At 39.5% G+C, this 20,752-nt stretch overlaps 1 protein-coding gene across 3 annotated transcripts in view; it reads left to right on the top strand.

The window, feature by feature from the left end:
• Window positions 1–8,283: 8,283 nt before the first annotated feature.
• The window catches only part of LOC145992045 (mitochondrial glutathione transporter SLC25A40-like), a 54,477-nt gene continuing 42,008 nt past the window's right edge, over window positions 8,284–20,752 (top strand). For 2 of the 3 annotated variants that reach the window (XM_083128169.1, XM_083128167.1), the window contains exon 1: window positions 8,285–8,595. In XM_083128169.1, the coding sequence (XP_082984295.1) occupies window positions 8,490–8,595 (106 nt within the window). In that variant the 5' untranslated portion in view covers window positions 8,285–8,489. Of the gene's footprint in view, window positions 8,596–20,752 lie in introns of all 3 variants that reach the window. The other variant, XM_083128168.1, reaches the window with a different exon arrangement.

Below are 20,752 nucleotides of genomic sequence, written 5' to 3'. Positions count from 1 at the left end.
TTGAGAATACATATGATATGCAATAGAAATGTACATACCAAATTTATTTTTGTGATGCAGAAAATAACATCCCCTTTCTGATTAATAATCTTATGTATCGGAATCGGTTAAATATCGGCATCGGTATCGGTTCCAAAAATTATCGGCGAGTACATCGGCATCGGTAAATTTTCAGCTTCGTCACATCCCTAAAAAGAACCAAACCAAATAAAAATGTACCGTATTCTGGCAACCCTGCAAAGAGCTATAACGAAACGTCCCGTCAGTGTATGTTTCAACCTGTTACAGGCAGTCGGTATCGGGGCAAGCGTGCGTCAGATGCAGGTCGTGTGCAGGCGGCGTACAAAATACGCGCACCAAGATGGAACAACGTTACAACATAAAGTTTTGTTACAAATTGGGTAAATGGTTTACCGAAGCATTACAGATGACACGGGCAGTGTATGGTGATGCAACATTATCAAGAACCCAGATGTATGAGTGGTACAAACAAAAAGACAGAGTGCGCAGTGGCAAGGACAGTTCTCGCCCGTCAAGATAAAAGCACGGATGTCGAAATCGAAGACAAAGGTGCTGTTGATCGCATTTTTTGATCACCAAGGACTGATCCACCATGAATTTGTCCCTGAAAACCAAACAGTCAATCAGTGGTATTACAAGGAAGTGCTTGGTCGAGTCAGAAACAGGATGAAGCGGGATATGAAGAACCTCTGTGATTCTGGCAAATGGTTTCTCTTACACGATAATGCGCGGCCTCATACCGCATTGTCTGTACAACATTACCTTGTTATGCATTCAGTGACAGTGATCAATCATCCTCCATATTCTACGGACTTATCGCTTAGATTCACATAACCTTTTGTAGATGCAAATGTACATTCGCATCTCTTGAGAATACATATGATATGCAATAGAAATGTACATACCAAATTTATTTTTGTGATGCAGAAAATAACATCCCCTTTCTGATTAATAATCTTATGTATCGGAATCGGTTAAATATCGGCATCGGTATCGGTTCCAAAAATTATCGGCGAGTACATCGGCATCGGTAAATTTTCAGCTTCGTCACATCCCTAAAAAGAACCAAACCAAATAAAAATGTACCGTATTCTGGCAACCCTGCAAAGAGCTATAACGAAACGTCCCGTCAGTGTATGTTTCAACCTGTTACAGGCAGTCGGTATCGGGGCAAGCGTGCGTCAGATGCAGGTCGTGTGCAGGCGGCGTACAAAATACGCGCACCAAGATGGAACAACGTTACAACATAAAGTTTTGTTACAAATTGGGTAAATGGTTTACCGAAGCATTACAGATGACACGGGCAGTGTATGGTGATGCAACATTATCAAGAACCCAGATGTATGAGTGGTACAAACAAAAAGACAGAGTGCGCAGTGGCAAGGACAGTTCTCGCCCGTCAAGATAAAAGCACGGATGTCGAAATCGAAGACAAAGGTGCTGTTGATCGCATTTTTTGATCACCAAGGACTGATCCACCATGAATTTGTCCCTGAAAACCAAACAGTCAATCAGTGGTATTACAAGGAAGTGCTTGGTCGAGTCAGAAACAGGATGAAGCGGGATATGAAGAACCTCTGTGATTCTGGCAAATGGTTTCTCTTACACGATAATGCGCGGCCTCATACCGCATTGTCTGTACAACATTACCTTGTTATGCATTCAGTGACAGTGATCAATCATCCTCCATATTCTACGGACTTATCGCTTGCTGATTTTCTCCCTTTATCCCAAGCTTAAGATGTCTATGAAAGGGCAAAGATTAGACGACGTCGCGGGCATTAAATTAAACGTTACGCGTATTTTGCGAACGCTTACTGTCAATCACTGACTGTCAACAGTGTTTCCAAGACCTATACAAACGCTGGTCAAAGTGTATTGCCTCTTCTGGTGATTATTTTGAAGGTGATAAAGCCATTTGAAGGTAATACCTGTTTTCTTTCCTAAAAAAAAAAAGTTCAGTTTTATAATGAGCGGACCTTGTATATCTTGCGTAACATAACCACCACAGATTATTTACTACGCCAAAAAGCTACCAGCCAATGGGAATGCTTGAAAAGATTGTAGCAGCAATCACTATCAAATTTATATATATACTGTATATTGAGAGAGCATGGCATTTCTGCGTGAGCGCGCTATAAGATAAATGATTTTGAAATGGCTGGAGAACAGGTTAAGACTCTTCTACGGTCTTATTAATCAATATAAATTATGGGCTAGAGAACACCCCTTCACTCTTGTTGGCTTCTTTGGGAATATGTCCTGCTCGAAAGTAAGCTAAGGGCTTTGCAAATGTTTCCCCTACGGCCCTACAAACCTAAAATCACTTTGACCCAGTGGCGTAGCGGCCGCCCCCGCAATCCGCGCAATGCAGGGGACAGAAGTGCCCCCGCAATGTGCTCCTGAAATTTTATGTAATCGCAGAAATTCCACAGTGTCGCTTACAAAAAAAAAAAGAAGCAGAAGTATGGTTCCCAGTAACATCAAATGACGATCTACAATAATAAGCAGTGGCGTATTGCCTCAGCTAGAGGGGCCGGTTAACTTGTCATATGTGTCTCCTCCGAAATGCAGAATGAACTTCTTCGCAGATGACCATCGATAGGAAAATATCCCTCATCTCATACCTATATAGCTACATAATTTGTCGTAAACGTAGTGTAGTGTGTTAATTGTCTGCAGTTATGAATCCAGTAAAAAGATTCAGTTGCTCAACCAGTCGATTCCTTATTGCTACACAATAAACACGTGATATTTGAAATGTAACATCAAGGGGACCCAAGCCTTTTCATTTTGAAAGGAAAAAGGTGAAATGAATTTCCCACATTGTCCACGCCTGTTACGTTTTACTTCAAAGTGGCTAAAGAACTCCGTAGGGGGTGAAGCCCAGGGGCAATTATCCCTTTACCCTAAGGGCCATTGTCTCCTCCTCTGCCACGCAGTGTGTACAGCTATGAGTTAAATGTGATCATTATTTTGTGTCATTTTGTGAAGTTCATTTTTCTTACATATTGACATTTTGTAGACATGTCTGTGGAACGACGTAGTTTTTCATTTCCAATATGTTACGATTTGTGATCTGTAGCGTTCGAAGTGAAAATTCCTAGCTGTGAATTTCATTGATCGATTGATTTGATTTGATTAATTTTACTTCCCTTTTTGTGCCACTTTTGGCTAATTTGTGAAGATGGAGATGAGTGATGATAGGATGAAATTGATAAATGGACACTGACAAACATCCATGCCCAGGCCGGGATTCGAACCCGAGACCTCTGACGTCGTAGCGCGATAACCACTCCACTCCGTTTGGGGATAGAAGGAAGGATTCTTGTGTGGATCAACCTGAAGACAACGAAGCGTGGAAGGATGCTTATACAAATTCGAGCACTGATGATCTATTAATGAAACTGTTCTTGTTTCATGAAATATTTTTTATAAGAAATATGCGATCAATGGTCTATCGAAAAGAAATGGCAGCGTTAGAGTTATGAATAATGATATTAAGGTCCACTAACACCAAAATTAAACACCGTGTCTGTGTCAACCTTTTTTGGGGGAGGAGGGAGGGTTCAGTCCTTCCATTTCATTGAGTGACAAAATTTCAGTGAATAGAGTCCCATCGCAGCTTTATTCTCTCAAGACTGGAATCCACGGCTTTTTCTTCGTAGCAGAATTCAATTGACCTTGTGATGTTAGGCCACCATGGACAATCTAGAGGTCCGGTTCAACCCCCATAACTGAAGAGTAAGTTTGCTTGAGTATATTACTCACTATTAATATCAGAAGGCTAATGCGAGGGACTCTTACGTTGGAGCTTGGCCTGGCGTAGCAAGGGGATGGCATAGGGGTTGAAGGCGCATTCACATAAATGTCTAAATGAGGAGTGTTCTAATATCTGTGTATTGCATGTAACCTCATTAAAAATATATTTCAAGCAAAAATTACAAAAGATTACGAACAAAATGTTTGGCAGCGGGAAGCTTCCCTCTCCACGAAAAAAATTCTGCGCTGCGCTGAATTGAGAAAATATTTCCAGATTCTTCTTCCAGTTATTGATCAGAGATTCAGATCACCCTGATTTAGTTTCAAGAAGGTACTACACTGATACATAAGTCAAAAAATGGGAAGGTAGAATATTTGGGGTAAAAGATAATTTCTTATATGTACAACTACGGGGGGGGGGGGGGACTAGCTAACTATTGTACGTCCTTCCCACTCTGGCATAATTTTCTTTGTCACTAAGGGGACCCCCAATATTGTACTTTCAGGGGTCCCCAGAGACCAGCGCTACGCCACTGCTTTGACCTAATGTTGAACGGCAACAATTCTGATTAATATAATCCTCATTTGGGTTCCAAACAATTTTTAATTACAAGAAAACTAGTTGAAATTGTTTTTTTTTTTTTTTTACAGGGGTGGATTGATGAGATCTATCCATTTTCAACGTGAGAATCGGGCCTACCCCATGGCGCAGTGGTAGTGTCATTCCCTTGTAATCAAGGGGTCCCGGGTTCGATACCCGGTGCAGGCACAAGTGGTTCGGATCCCACTTTAAACTGTAGGTCCAGTCACGATTAGCCTTACTGTGCATAAAGTGGACTTAAAACACCGAACCCAAACCAACTCAACGTGAGAATCCTTAAATTTATTTATTTAATTAATGTTCAGTCTGAAAATTTTAGTAACCGTAAACTACACATTCAAAATTCCAATCTGGCACTTCATAAAGAAAAGTTTAAAAAAGAGTGTTCCTAGATTTAACACTATGTGAAAGCGTTAAATCTTCACATTTTCAGAAGAGTAGTAGAAGTAGATAAATGGTGGATAGACCCACAAAGCCGTCAAAATGGAATGGTGGAATAATCGAGAATGGAATTAAGTGCGAAAGGAAACAACAGCGAAACGTAACACAGAATTACACGCGAAACAAGCAAGAGCGAAATGGTAAAAGCGCGAATGGATTAAACACAGGGGTTCAAGCCCCCCCCCCCAAGAAAATTTCGTTTTACACTATACTCCATGAGGCCTTAGAAAGATCGCTTCGCGGGCTTGCAGCAGACGACAATATGAGGGTGTGTCTGCGAGAACTAATCAGGTCCGCGAATGAGCGAGCCCGGTTGCCACAGCTTAGCTCGCTGCACACTTCTGGAAGGGTGAGTGACCTCTGCCTCTTGCTACCTCGGCCTGTTTGTTCGGCTGATGAGCAGACGACACGAAAGTATCGGCAATAGTGTGCGAGCTACGTCTGCTGTTACCCCGCGAAACGCTCTTTCTAAGGCCTCCTGCAGTATAGATAAAATTAGGTTTTTGGTTTCTTGTGATGTGAAATAAAATAATGTGACGATAATTTAAAGAGATAAATAACTATCGAGGGAAGACGGAGAATGTTCTATAACCCTGTTATTGTTAATAGCACCTATCTAAGCTGGTGATTAGTAGGCTCCAGCCACCCTTCACTTTACGCTAGATTAAATTAGGTTTTTGGCTTCTTGAATAATAATGTGATGATAATTTGAGAGAAATAATTATCGAGACAAGATGGAGAATGTTCTGTAACCCTGTTATTGTCAATAGCACGTATCCAAGGTGGGGATCAGGTGACTCGAGCCCCGCCCCCTCCACAGGATTTTTTTCAGTTTACACTAGATGTTAACGGCGTCTACCTTAGTGTGTATGACGACGCTCCGGCGGTACATTACATGGGAAATGTAAACAAACAAGAAACAAATGAACAATAGGTAATGATTCATACAATATTTACCTTTTGCGCCAGGGTAAGTGCCATCAGTTGGAGCCCAAGAGATTGTATAGGGTAGAACAAATTACACACCACAGGGTTAGTTTACTTTTTATGATATAATTGCTAGATAAGAGAACATGCATAAAACACTTAGGCTACATTAATGCCCCTTTCATTCCTACATTCACTCTCTCACGCATGCTTCGGCATTTCAAAAGACATCATTAATTAATACAAATTTAGTTCCGATGATGTTTAAAGACAGTAGCATTGATGATTACATCTTTTCCTATTTTTTCATTCACGTTTCCGTTTCCGGGTATCTTATGTTCAGGTAGGAGCTTAAGCATGGACGAAAACACTACTTCTTTATGCAGGTATAATTGAATGTCATTAGGTTTACCTTTATATTGATGCTAGTTTGAGGTCAAATTTGATCACCGTTATATAATTACAGCGACAATCTATACATAGTGTCGGACAATCTGAAGGTTAAGTACTTTGCCTAATTGAATGACTGAAAGTTGTATTCTGATTTACATAATAAAATTATCGCTGGTACGATCTAATCACCGTAATAAGCAATGTCCATGAGTAATTTATACGTAAATATGCGAGTTCATTGGGCGTTTCTTTATACGACGGGGCAGACGAAGCTTCTCCACTTACACCGGATCTGTTTGATGCAATCGTCTTGGCGATGTTGATGCTCCTGGCGGCGTGATGAATGAGATGGCTTCTAGTCGGTAAGACTTCACACTTCTAGATCTCTGCATCTTCGAGGGAGCAAGGGGTTGAACGCCCCCACGTGGGCTCTTTCCCGCTCTCTACTCCATAGTGATTGTAAACAATCCCGGGCGAACTAAACACAACACTGATTGGTTAGACACACGAGGCGAGTACTTGTACGCGGATGGTTCCCGAGAGGATATGTAAGAAAAACTGTTTTCCGCTTCCCCGCTTGCCCTATTTATGTGCTATTCCAAATGTTCGTTATGATACCCTCTCGGTCTAAGCCTTGTTAAATCGTACTCAACCCGTGGCATCTTACCCTTCTATCTTTGTCCGTGTAATTTGAGTTCCTTGACCTATCTTCAGCGACTCCTCGAAGGGAGGCTACTCTGTCGCCGGATCCATTGTATTCTGCACGGTCGCTCCGTAGGCAGCGACGGGGAGTCTGTACGTATTATCATCCACTCTCGCTCTTTAACCTTTAATATCTCCCTTAATTCACCTCCTATCATGTTGTGTTTTTGGGATTTTGCCGATCAGGATCTGATACTGGGCTGTCTTAAATTTCAATCGAATCCGTTCATTGGCTCCAAAGTTGCATTTTTTTTTTACCCGAGGATCGGCCTACTCCCTCGGGAAACCGTTTTGTCATCTGTATTCCACAATGCAACTCTCGTGGAACAGCCACAGTCCAATTCTTTTTATTGCTTATTACGGTGATTAATCTATTAACCTGATAGTTGGCAAGATTTGATCGTTATAAGATAACATTAGGTTTTTGGCATCTTGGACAATGTGATGATAATTTGAGAGAAATAATTATCAAATCAAGGTGGAGAATGTTCTATAACCCTGTTATTGTTAATAGTACGTATCAAGGTGGGTATGAGGGGATTAACCCCCCTCCTCCCAGTACATTTTTCATTCTACACAAGATAAAATTAGGCTTTCGCCTTCTTGAATAATGTGACGATAATTTAAGGAGAGAAATACTTATCAAGGCAAGATGGAGAATGTTCTATAACCCTGTTGTTGATAATATTGTACGTAAACTTTTCTTGCGCTTTTAGGTGTTGTCGCAGCGAACGTGAGCATTATGTAAAGACTTGTCAGCATTTTGAAGCTGTACAACAAAGATAGTGCCACGAGTAGGACGCGGTGGCTCAGTCGGTAACGCGTCTGACTGCCATGCTATAGGTCCCCGGCCGGTTCAAATCCGGGAACTTTTATAACGGTGAAAGCGGACCCGGCGCCCACACAGCGTCGAATAACATGGGTACCGGGGGGGGGGTAAAGCGGTCAGGGGCGTGATGCTGATCACATCACCCCCACTCACGACCGGATCAAGAAAGTGTGGGGCGTTACCCCTATATGCCTTCATGGCGTGGTGCTAAGCACAGGGGAGAGCTTTACCTTTTTTCTAGCTACCTGTCGAAACGAGAAATTCGAAAATAACATGTTTTGAATTATGTATAGAATTGCTCTTATATGACGTACTTTTCTATTGTGATGCAGTGCGTGTGTTTTGTGAGTATGACTGATCGCACGAAAATCAAACAATTTTTGGTCAAGCTCCGCCCTTCGTCTTCTGACGTACATATAGACATAGTTATTGTTAGGTTTGGCTTGTTACGTTTAGTTCTATTAGCATAAATGCACTACAATTTTAAGGGTTTGATAAAAAGAATGCTAAGACACCTAAATCTAAGAAGCCTAACCTAACAAGGAGAGGATTTAGCCAGTTGGCAGAACACGTAGGGCGGGGCTTTGACCAAGGTTGTTTGGATCTTGTCCGATAAGTGAGACCCGTGCTATGTTGGTGATGCGTGCATGTGTGTGTTTGTGATCATGGCGGACAGCGCATTTTTTGTTGAATGCAGAACACATGTATAAATGTAAAATGATAATTTTGAACCTTTTGTGTGGCACATCTATGAAGAAATGTAAATAGTGAACATAGGAATTCGTTAAATCATATCTTTTCATCGTTGTCAATATGGCAAGTCAAGGAAATATAGATGAGGATGATCCACGGTTCCGCATTACTCCAACCCAGCAAGTATTTGCATCTTGCACTGGAGCATTATTAACATCTGTAATGGGTACGTTGCTTTTAAGCTGCTCACTTTGAAATATTGTTCATTAAGGATAATGAATGATTTATTTATATGGTAAAAGAGGAGAGTAATTTCTTATGTAATCATAAAAGTGGTGGAGCGGACAATCTCGGGACAATTCTCTGGAAAAAACGAAAACGGGCAATTATTAAAACTTGATATGATTTTAATTCTATGTTATTTTGTGTAGTATGGTGCAAGTGTGTTAACGGTTTACATATTAGTTTTTATTCTCCCTCCTTGCACGTAACCGGTAGAGAGTTTTCTTACGTAACATACTTGCTCGTACGGGAATTACGTCAGAAGTAAACAAAGCAGATTAACCCGAGAGAGCTAAGGTGAAAAGTCAGAAACACTGAAGCCAAGGTGTAGTCATTTTGACGTTGTTTTAAAGACAGTTGTTTTTTGGCAATCAAAGTTGACCACTAACATAAATTTGTTTCTTATAGTATTGAAGCAAATTGCGTGGTGTTCTCCACATATTGCATTGGAACTTTGACTGCAAAACACTTTTGTCATCCTTCCTTTTTTCTTGCTTTGGCAGAAGGCTAAGATTTTGCTTTTCCTTGCATCCTGTGCCTTTTGTTTCTGTAGCAATATTCACATGTGCTATTTCCACCTTGGACAATTGTACCAGATGGGAAGTAAGTTGCACATTCCAAGAAGCGTTGTTTTGTTCATTGCAGGATTCCACTTCAGAGCTGGAGTTTGGAGAACAATGGGATTTTTTGTTTCACTGTGAGGATAAGACTAGATCAACATCACAGTCATCATTGTCTGTCAACAGATTCATCAGTTTCACTAAAACTCTCACATTTATAGTCACCTGGGGGCTGGTGACCGATCGTACCCCCTCGAAAATTCCAACTTTTTTCTTTCCAATCTGCACATTTCAATGTTTTAAGGTGACTGAAAGTTATTTTAACATGCAGAAACCACGGTACTACTTTACTATACCGGAGACACCTATCAATTTACAATTTTTTACATTGCTAACGTTCTATTCTGCATTGCGGAACATTTCTTTAGGTGAAATGATGAATTTCTAACAAAAAATACCTAAATTTAAAAAGAAAAAAAAAAAATTTCACGAAATTTTTCAACCAAAAAAAGTTGAATTTTTGACATAAACAGTAATTATTAAACCATTGACGTTAGCCCCACAAACCATCCACGGGTAGCCCCAAAAACAATTGACGTTAGCCCAAAAATTCACGATAACCCCACAAACCATCACGAGGACGAGGTATGCCTACTAGGTTAGGTTAAGCCTGTTAGGTTAGGTTCCATTAGCACTCCTTTCGTTCAATTTAGCATATACGGACAACATCGGTTTTTTCTCGATGACTTGCAGAGAGCAAATGGCGGCAGCAGCAATAGCACGTCGGAAATAGATTTTCGTAGAAAAACACATGCATTTGCATTAAAATGGATCAAAACTACATTCCCGAACATCAACAATGCTACAGAAAATGATTTGCGTAAGTACTTTCTCCTGTAAATTTGAAGAAATCCGTCTCCTGTATAGTAAAGTGTTACCGAAACTACAAACAAGTGAGATATATGTTGTCGAAATGTGACCATGGCACTTCCAATTCTGCACATCCTGGACCACTTTTGCCACTTATTTGAGGAAATTTTCATCATACACTCAAGAAATTAACGGCAAATATTGAAAGATAACGCGTAATAACTATCACCATGGAAAAAAAATAAAATTTTAAAAATAACATCTGCTGTACTCGTCACACATTTCTTGTTCTTGGCAACGCACAAATGTACATGCAAGCTGTCTGTTGAAGAAATCGTAAATTTCAAATATCGTAGAATAACATTAGTATGACAACATGTTCAGTAGCACACTTTCCACTCGCGACATTCACTTCAACGATATATGCTAATAGAACTAAACCTAACAACGTAGGCATTCCTCATACATGACATAAATCATACCTCATCAAATCGCTAATTATTCGCTTACAACACATCTCTGCCCGCTAAAATCAACTAGAAACGTTTGTATGAATAACAATCTTTCCAACTCACTAAAAATGTTCATGTTTCTCGTGGGGGTATTGAGTGTCAACGTCACCTCCCATTCATTCCTTTAGCAGTTTTTTTAATTGCATGATATCTGTTTTATTTTGCACTATAACATTTAAAAATATTTAATCGGGCCTGCTGCAATAATTACGTAGAGAGATAAAATATGTATACAACTTTACAGGTACATATACCACCATGAAACAAAATGCACTACTTCTCCCCATCTACGAATTACACTTACGTTTGTTTCATCTCGACGTCTACACAGATCAAAGAACCGCAAATAATGAATCAACTGCATACCAGTTCAACACAGACAGTATCAGTCTCTCCACAGCTCTAAACCAACTGAAGGTACTGAGTGCGTGAAGCTTGCCATCTGGTAAATAGGGGAAGGGGGAAAGCTTTTCGTATTTAAGCATAGTTAATTTGATGAAGCCCTAGCTTTTTAGTATTAACTTTCCACAGAGATTAGGACAATTATTTCTCTGTTGTGAACGGCAAGTTATATTGATGAGGACATTATTTAGAATTATGCCAAATGTACTCAATTATATTCAAGATGATTGATGGCAAAGGAATTCACATTTCTGAAAGGTGTACATTTAGTGACTGGATCAGAAAACTTGATGCAAATAGGCTTGCCAACTTTAAATAATAAAAGGCACAAGTTCAGATTGTTTAATTCTGAATTTCATATGGTGCACATGCATCTTTTACATGGTTCGATTTCTAATGACGTCTACTAACATATAGTTCAGAATCTTGGTAATTCACTAGTCCACAATGGATTTTTTACAGAAACGAAAGTAGCCGTTCTGTATAGATTTCGTGGTGCTGAACACGAATATCACAGTTAAAATTGTCTGTTAGCTCAGGATTATGAGTAAATTTCGATTTTCGGTTTCACCTATATTGCTACTCTAATTAATAGGATATATACAAGGGTTGGATAAAAAGTAATGGCAACACTGGTATAATTGCTACTTGACTGTATTGGCAGAGGAGCACGTGTTACATTCCTTCAATGTAATCGCCCCCCCCCCCATCTCTACGACCTTCTGCCACATGTATGGAAGGCGTTGTACACTGTCAGCACGTCCATCTCTGTCGATGTCCCGCAGTGACCGCCCTATAGCACGTATGATGGCTTCGCGCGTGTCGTAGTGCTTCCCGCCCAGTGGTTCCTTCATTTTGGCAAAAGGGTCGTAATCACACGGTCTCATACCGGTGAATACGGCGGATGTTCCAGTACCTCCCACTACCAGTTATGCAGGAGCGCCGTCACAGTGTTTGCAGTGTGACACTTTGCATTGTCAAGCAGGATGATGGGACACCGTGCCAGAACGTGCCGTCGCTTCCTTCTTAATGCAAGACGAAGGTGGTGTTGCAAGAAGGTGCAGAAGTAGGCAGCGTTGACCATCTGCCTGAGAGACGTTGTTCTTCTTGCCTAAACATATTGTTAGGGTGCTTGCACTCTCGTCCTCTGCTTCAGAGCACTGCTGTTTTTGACTGAATAACATACAATCGCACCCCACTCACTATACTTCCTCGTCTGACATTCCTTTATCAACCACGAAACGGTTGTGATGCTGTGACTCACCCCTTTCACGGGACAGCAGTGTTGCCATTACTTTTTATCCAACCCTTGTACATTCATGGAACTTACCTTCTTCATATGCGCCGTCTCTTTGCCTTCCTCTTGTAAGTGGTGGTAAAAAAAGGGGTTTGGACAGGGGCTTACGTCATCAAACGTACACAGCATCCGGTGGTCGTAGGGCAAGCAAATGAAAGCAGTGGCAATGGTGCGTCGGTGAGATATTTCTCTTGAAAAATACATGATTTCCCGGTCAAATATATTCCACGATGAAATAAAATACCTCGAAACTCATTTCCGTAATTAGTTTCTTGTGTAAAATTGAAGAAATGTGTCTCCGATGTATGAAACTGATACCATAATTTTCTTAGGACTCACCAGAGGTTCATAGGAAATATTTTTTGAGCCAGTCACCAGAGCTGTTCGTAGAGGCCATTCCTTCACTGTGTAGGGTTTATCTCTTGCCCAACTGCCCCACTCACACATGCAACCACAATACTTAGTGCAACCACCTTGCAAACCCAACAAAATCACAATCACCTTGAAATCTGCACACACCAGCCACTCATGCATATTGTAACTGATGCAGCTTAGAATAGATTTCAACATGGTGTAAGTTTCTTTCACTAACGCAGCATAAGCGACAGGGATGGATGGCCTTTTGTTACTATTGTGTAACAGGACAGCCTTCAGGCTTGTTTTGTAGCTGTCTATAAAGTGTCTCCACTCGTCCAGTTTGTATGAAATGTTGAGGTCCCTCAACAAACCTTCAATATCACTGCAGAATGTAATGTCACCTTCAGTACTGAAATGGCCCTCAAGTTTTTTCTGACGATCACGAAAAAGTGACACTCATACCGTGTCAGTGAGGAGGTTCCACTGCTGTAGTTGTGAGGCTAACAGTTCGGCTTTATGCTTAGGAAGATCTAAATCCCTAATCAGATTACAGAGTTCACACTGTGTGATTTTGTGTGGATCTCTGGATGAAGATGTATGGTCAACCTCGCTGGTGGATGGCTGCACTTTTTCAGCTGCATGTGTAGGTTCAGCTCCATCGCTATCACTGCTTGATGGTGCTACACTTGGCGGAACAGGAACTGGTAATTCTTCTCCATGAGCCACAGGGCATATGACAGATGGTATTCAATATTTTTCTTCCTCTTGCATTGATTCCTTTCTTCATGGGAGGTGTCATACAAAAATAGCAATCATATCCATGATTTGTGGGTTCACGCCAAATAGCAGGCACACCAAAATTCATGGACACTTTTTTCCCATGCATACAAGCATTCAGTGTAGACGAAAACGACGTAAAACACACGTGAGGAGCCCAAGATTTGTCATAGTCTCCGATTCGACACCCAAGATACAAGGCATATACTTTTCTTAAGCTGCAGTCAAGGGCTGCTTTCGAGAACCACAAATGTAACAAAAGCAATTTGGATTGTTTATACAGGTGCGGGGCATTTTAGTGAAGGAAAACAAAAATCAAATACAGATACACAGATTCTTCTACAAAATTCTTCAAAATGAAATACCATAAAAGGAAAATTAAAATATATAATAATACTAAATTTTGTCATTCCAGAGGTAACAGTTTGTCCGGGAGAGTGATTTTATTACCAGGAGACTCTCTTCAATTCAGGGAGGGTTGGGAAGTCTTACTTACTGCCGGTTTTCTGGAGAACTGTTATTTCCCTTCCACATCCTCCTGTATGATTATTTGTTTGCAAGCAACCATTTGTTCTCTTGTCTTGGATTCGGAATGCTTCTGCCATCTACTTCACATGCATGAGGTATGCAGGTTTTTTTTTGTCACTAAATGCTTTTGTTGGTAGGTTAGGTGGACCAGAATTAGGGTTCATAGCATAGTTATAAAACATCCCCAAATCCTTTCATTGTTAGATTAGGTGGTTCAGGTTAACATTAAAATAACGCCTCTAAATGCTTTAAACACCTGTATCCAGTATCAAGCACAACACCTCCTTCGAGCTTCACATAAAAAACCAATGTCCAAGTTGACCCTAAACCTAGAAGGTCTGCTTGCGCAAGTTACATTTCAAATCATAATTTCTCCTGTGAACCTTTTAACCGTGGTAATTAGTTTCTCCAAGTTTCCAACTTACTGCCACAACCGTTTCCAGTATTCTAGTGCATTTCCCAATACATCTATAAAAATAAAAATGGATGTATGTGTGTGTGTGTATGTTTGTTACTGCATAACTCGCAAATGCCTGGAGCAATTTCAACCAAACGTAGTACACATACGTATGACTTACAATCTGGAAAGAAATACTGTGGAAGTAAGACAACCCTGGCACTCCTGGGGGGGGGGGGGGGGGGGTTGAGAGGGAGTGAAAAAGAAAGTGTCAAAATTGACCATTAGTGTCGAATCTATAGTTTTTGGAGTCACTAGGCTAATTGGTGACATTCACGATGACGAGAGAGAGAGAGAAAATTGCTTTCTCGGTCACGGACAACAAGTTCCAGGGGGAGTCTATTAAGTACTGTGCGGAGTGGATTTAAGATCGCCATGTTTTGCCCACGGACAACTTGAATAGAAGATTGGTATAAATTAATACCCGGGCAAATGCTGGGTGATCATCTAGTACTTCTATAAAACTTGCAAAAAATCATTAAACATTTGGAACCTTTACGTAATAAAATTCAGGAAGATTTCTTTACAGCCTTCAAACCCTTTAGATTAAAATGTTATGGAAAATTAATACCTTGGATGTCATCTTGTAATGTTTGTGGCCTTGCTACTGTGAATACAAAATCAGGGTTGCTACGTGTCTGGAAAACAGGGAAATGTCAGGGAATTTGGCTTGTCATGGAAAAATCAGGGAATTTTACGGATCGTCTGGAATTCACGTGCATTTTGGAGTCTGCAAGAGGAAAAGTTGCAAAATGAACAAGCAGTTCACTTTCAAAAAAAGATTCAGTTTAGAAACTTGTTTCTTTCGTTCTTAAGATTCTCAGCCTTGTGCAAAATTATGGTTCGTTCGAATTTCTGTAATAAATTTTTACTTTTATAATACTAGATATTAGAAAGAATATGAAAGTAAAACTTGCAGTTCAGATATCTGATTGATAACTAAAGTACACTGACAATATGATGATAATTATTGGAAAGGTTGGTGAAGATGAGGTTATCGCCTATTATTTTATAGATCTTTAGTCTTGTTGCCATTTCCTATAGAAATTCCTAGATGCGACATAAATGTATCCAGATGCTGTGTACTTATAAATGTAAGCAAAGAAGCAGCATTTTCGACGACTATAAATCCACCAGAAAAAGAAAAATTGTGTATGGTTTATGAACTTTTTCTGTTTTTAGATTGTGGAGATCTGTTATGGTGAATAAGGTACTATCCGTCCAGAAAGTAAATGGTCTGTGGATGTGGCCAAAGCTGGAACTAACGTTGGTATGAGAAATTATTTGCAACATGTGACAATGCCACTTTGCATTTACGATACATGAGATTTGCCACATTAGAGTAGACAGGAGAGAATAAGTTACCACAGAAGTCTAGTTCTGAGTGGCAGACTTCAAGTGTTTTCCAGCTTGTAAAAATAAACTAGTGTAAAACAGCATGTATGTTAACAAAGTTTGCAAGATTGCTGACGACTCTTAAGACAAAATTTAAACTTGGTTTGATTGAGTGAAAGTAGGAAAGTGGTAAAGATCTGGTCCAGTTATCTGAAGATCGCAGGCAGGTTCAAACCTTTCGTAGAACTGAATTTTTATTTAGTAGAATTATTGCTTTTGGACATTTATGAGAGGGAGAATATATGAAAACTCTTCTTCTGATAAATCTAATTATCAGCACCACTTAGGATGTTTTTTTCCACGTAGCTTCTCCAATACTAAATTACTTCCTGCAGGAAGCAATAGGGTAAACAAAGAGGTAAAGGTAAAAAGGTAAAGGTAAAGTGTTCCCCTGTGCTTAGCACCACGCCATGAAGGCGTATAGGGGGTGTGGGGGTAACGCCCCACACTTTCTTGATCCGGTCGTGAGTAGGGGTGATGTGATCAGCACCACGCCCCTGACCGCCTTTACCCCCCAGGGTTTCCCCCAGGTACCCATGTTAGGTATTGATGAAAATCTAAACCCTTTGTAGCCCAACTGTGAGGTAAAATATGAGTTGAATGTTTTTAAAAAATAGAAGCCTCTACAATCCATATACCTCGTTTACAAATTCCTGGGCACATCTCTGCAAATCAACCAAGGATGGCGTCATAATGCTGAGAGAACCTTCGCGTTGACTTGTGAATTGTGGTCTCAGGCAGAGAACATTATGCTTGCTAATCGTAGAACTGCGCATGCTCAGCTCGCAGTCTTCTGTTAGGTAGACTGTTGAATCATACATGACATGGGCTATCGTATCTGTGACCGAACTCTAAATTATCTCGTTTTCAATATTTAGAGTTAACAACAAAACATAATGTTCCGTAGTTTCGAAAAACACAAATTTAATTGTAATATTCTGTTTGAAATACTTTCTATGAATAGCAGATAAAATAGTGCAATATGTTTTCAACACATGGGTAGGAGCATGTAAGCAACGGTTCAAGAAAGATGGTGTGGTCCAGTCACTATGATACCTGCTCTCCACATGAAGGGTCCCCGGTTCGATTCTCCCCTACAATACTTTTTTTAAACGATAGAATGCCAATACTATTTTTAAACGATAGAATGCCAATACTATTTTTAAACGATAGAATGCCAATTCTTGTAAGCCTGAGAAATATTTATTGCATATTTGATGATTTTTTTTTTTTACTTTTTAATACAAATTGCAATTAGTTTTGAAATTTCTCAATACAAAACTACTTTAATAAAATTGAAACCATAAAATGAGATAATGTAATAAAAAAAGCAATAAGCAGTGTATTATTTAAAACTAGTGTTCACATGGAATTTATGGAACTATATTATTTGCTTAGTGCATCATTTGTTTACTAATGTAGCTATGCTATTAAATCTTGCCTCTAAATCAATACACAGATGCAAACGTTAATGTTGGAATTGTTAGTAACCCTTTGTCACGCTGTCATTTCATAAGGTGATGTTTCTTGAAGTTTACCATTTATATTCCTTCAGTTTTTATTAGAATATTAAATGATTTATGTTGTTTATACCTTGAAAAATTGTGTCGTCGTAGGAGTTGTATACATACAGTGAGCGATGAAGATATCGACTTTGTATCACTGCACTCACCAGTCCCTAACTACATACAAACGTTCTTTAGAAACTGAGAGAACTTCATCACCTCACCCCTACTGTCCCTCTTCACACAACCATATCCCTTGCTTTCAAAATTACTCGTCTCACCACCGCACCGAGGTTTCGTTTGTGGAACCACGGGATTGAACTATGTAGGTGACATCATATCGTCATATCGTGGAGGCTACGCATTGAGGTCATACCAATGGTCTTGGGTTTGATTCTCATCAAAGGCAGAACTTTTCTTTACAGTGCAGTGCCAAGTAGTGTATACCTAGGTTGGAATTAATTACACATTTTGGCAGGACTGTTATTTTTAATAAAAATGTAATTGTTTTGAGAGTAACTATTTGATATTGAACCTCTTACAAAATGTGGAAATCATGTGAACGAGACATACAGTTCTTGCTTTGCGTATCACACAAGATCAAGAAACAGTGGAAGGTTAATGTGGAAATTCTTAGCAACCACGTCAAAAATTCGAGCTGTTATTAAAAAAATATTGGTTTATTTATGAATGAAATTTTGATTATAAAAATGAAAAATAGTAGCTAAGAACATATTAGGTTATGTAAGTTGACCCAAGTAGTCCAGATCTTAAGATTATAATTATTCATAATTGGGAAAAGAGAGACGCGGTAGTATATAAATACGGAGAAAGTAGTTCCAACGAGGATGGTGGCAGTGGCCACTGAAATTAATCGGAAAAGAAAAAAAAGCTTCGCGGATAAAAGTGAGTACTAGTTTATCTGTATTTATTATAATTATGTTGTAAAATCTGTATATAAATATAAGAATAGTTCTTCTCCGTGGCTGTGCGTTCTATGATGCTGTGCTTTGGGCTCAGACGGCATGGGTTCGAGTCTGCCTGGGTTCAGTCTATGGGTTCTCTGCCTGTTTATAGGACCAGTGGCAACCCACCATTGTGAGGAAATTTTGGAGCTACGAGTGAGTAGCGTAACCCGGTCTCGGAAATCTTCTACAACGTCTGGGAGCCTCAACTTTTAGGCCCCTTTTATGCACAACACAACCACATTGCCAGAAACCAGGGATTGCAGGAGGAGAGAGAGAGAGAGAGAGATTTCCGGAGGGGCAGAAAAATGTGTTAAGCCTCTAAATATTACGTGGAAAATGCATTGAATTATCATTTTTTCTTGTCGTTATGGGAGTAGTAAGGGGACAGAACTGTCATCAGTTGGAGGGGATGGGAGCAGCGGGTGGCACCGTCCAATAGTTATTGAACGTCGTAGTAAGGCATTTTGTTGGACAAACTGAAGGAACATGGAAACAAATAGGCTCCATTCATACATACGATTTTTGTCGAATATCGCCACACTACAATGTATCTCACTACGACGTGCATGGCACTCGTATGGAATTGATTTTTGTTGTATGTCTTCGGACTGCACATTCAACAAAAATCGCATAAACAAGAAGAACTTTAGACTGCAAATATGCTGATGGAATTTTATTACTCTTCTGGCTCACTTCACCTTATTTAATGTAGCAGTGCTTACGAAGGTTTTCTTTCATCATCCTGACGTATTACTGGTTTTGCACAAGTCAACATACGTTTACAATGACATTGCACTATTCTTAGATATCAAGAAGAATCCAACAAAACGGGATATATATTGAATACTATCACGAAAAAGGGAAACATAAATCTGCATTGGTGAACGTTATAAAAATTGGCAAGTGCATGCTCCCAACCTCAAATTTACTGCAACACTCGTATTGCAATGAAATTAACTCACTCTCTGTCCTGTCTGTTTAAACTCGTAAGAGATGGTCATTAATCTCTCACTGAGTGAAGTTTGTGTCCAATAGTATGAAATAAAATACTAATAATAAATACATAAATATTTTAATATCATATTTACTCGATTAATTCAATAATAAAAGCAAATCACTTTCTTCAAGAATTGACTTTTCTCTGCCAGCCCTGCTAAATTTTCACTTCCCATCTACTGATTTATATGAGGGGTGGCCAGAAAGTAATTTCCAATTAGTGGGGACATGATTTTTCGCAAACGTGAAAACCGTGAAAAATGGTAATTGCTGCAAAGTTGTGTTTATTTATGTGCAGTGCTGTCTGTACACATTTTTCACCTGTTCGAAATATCTAAATAATGCGAATTGTTGGCATTTTTAGCATTTTTTTTTAAAAATTTCCTAAAGCAACGAAAAATTCCATGAAATCCAACATTCTTGTCGTTTCTAGGCCATGTTTGTGTACATAGAATGTGAATGTACATAGAAGTTTTCCAACATTTTATTCAAGAGTAAACTATAATGCTTGTTATACATGGAATAATTCCGATAGCCACATTAAATCATGTATTTCCCACGATTTTTTTCAACTTCTATCAAAACCATTTTCATCACAGAGCAAAGTGGCAGGGTTCTAACAGGAGATCTAGTGCGTATCTACCATCACACGGGAGCCACATCTTCAGTATTTGTTGCGCAAGATGTGTTTTGAATTTCCAAGCTAAGTACGCACCATCGGCATTTGTTGAGCAAGAAATAATGGAGCTCAGTCGTTAGGGCATCTGACTACCATGCGAGGGACCCAGGGTCGATCCCCTGCGGGGGAGAACCGGAATCTTTTCCACCTATTCAAACTGCTCTGGCACCCACCCAGCATCATATGGGTACCTGGAGGAAACTTTGAGGGATAAAGGTAGCCAGGAGCATGGTGCTGATCACATCACCCCTGCCTACAGCCGTGATCAAGAAAGTGTGGACCCTAACTCCACACCCCTATACACCTTCATGGCAAAGTGCAGGGGAGCACTTTACTTGTCTATCTCAAAAATCTGTTCCAACATATCAAACTGTCACGAAAATATGTAGACCATGTGACCTACAATTTAAAATAATAGTTTAAAGGCACACTGGAGTATTAAGTTTTGGTATATTTGGCAGAAAAATGTTCTAAAACAAAACAAATAAGAATATATAAATAACTTACGTGAGTGAGTAGTAGTAGTACTCACTCATGTAAGTTATTTATATATTTTTATTTGAATTGATAGTGAGTAAAATGCACCATTGTAAAATATGTTCTAAAACAAAAACTCGAATTTTGGGAAACATAACACCTACAAGTAAAAAAAAAAAGATAATGCCAATTTTTGGTGCCATAATATATCGGTATCTGTCACGTAAGATTGATTGATTTAATTATTTTGTGCATGTCACCACTTATGGTCATTATGCACCCTTCAGTATATACGAAAAAATTCCATTATTTAAAAACCTT

The sequence above is a fragment of the Lepisma saccharinum genome, chromosome 9 (genome assembly GCF_977018435.1).
Source record: "Lepisma saccharinum chromosome 9, izLepSacc3.1, whole genome shotgun sequence".
Lineage (NCBI taxonomy): Eukaryota > Metazoa > Arthropoda > Insecta > Zygentoma > Lepismatidae > Lepisma > Lepisma saccharinum.
Note: the sequence above shows the minus strand (reverse complement) of the source record. Positions and strands in the feature narration are given on the sequence as shown.